Source organism: Meleagris gallopavo, unplaced genomic scaffold, assembly GCF_000146605.3.
Source record: "Meleagris gallopavo isolate NT-WF06-2002-E0010 breed Aviagen turkey brand Nicholas breeding stock unplaced genomic scaffold, Turkey_5.1 ChrUn_random_7180001882247, whole genome shotgun sequence".
Lineage (NCBI taxonomy): Eukaryota > Metazoa > Chordata > Aves > Galliformes > Phasianidae > Meleagris > Meleagris gallopavo.
Window position 1 is genome coordinate 1 of NW_011146416.1, and position 745 is coordinate 745.

Consider the following 745-nt stretch of genomic DNA (forward strand, 5'->3'; position numbering starts at 1 on the left):
CAGCCCCCGAAGCGCCGCATCGCCTCCCGCCGCCTCCCCCGAAGGTTCGCTGCCCGAGCAGCACCCGGCCGGCAACGGGCTGCCGGGTTTCAGCGTGGAGAACATCATGACCCTGCGGACATCCCCCGCGGGGGACCTGAGCCCGGTGAGTGCCGCCTCGGGCAGGACGGGGACCGGCATGCCGCTGGTTTACCCCACGTCGGGGCAGCCGTCGGGTTACAGCGCGGCGTGCAGCCAGGCGCTGGACACTAGTGGGAGCTACCACTGCAGCATGCGGGCCATGAGCCTGTACAGCGGCGAGAGGCCGGGCCACATGTGCGTGCCCCCCGCGGCGCTGGAGGAAGGTTTGGCCGAGCATCCCACCGGCGCCCCGTCGCCCCTCGGGGCCCTCAGCCTGCCGTCTGGGCAAGAGGGAGCTTTGGGAGCCGGGCATCCGCACGGAGGCACTGCGGCGGGGCAATCCGCAGCCTCGTGGTACCTCAATCACGGAGCCGAGCTGAGCCACCTGCCCGGTCACACGTTCGGGTCTCAGCAGCAGACTTTCCCTAACGTGCGGGAAATGTTCACGTCGCATCGGTTGGGGATGGAGAGCGAACATCAGGTGAGCAGCAACTCCGCCTGTCAGATTCCCTACAGGTCCGCGCCTTCCCTATATCGCCACGCCGCCCCCTATTCTTACGACTGCACTAAGTACTGAGTAGCTCCCCTCTCCCCAAACCCCCCAGCCTTCTCCTAGAGCCATCCG

General features: G+C 67.9%; 1 protein-coding gene across 1 annotated transcript; it reads left to right on the forward strand.

The window, feature by feature from the left end:
- Positions 1-4: 4 nt before the first annotated feature.
- Positions 5-739, forward strand: LOC104916312 (forkhead box protein C2-like; the record flags this gene model as incomplete). The annotated part of the gene is made up of 1 exon (XM_010727363.1): positions 5-739. A coding segment is annotated over one exon (693 nt), but the record flags the coding sequence as incomplete, so codon positions are not given.
- Positions 740-745: the final 6 nt, after the last annotated feature.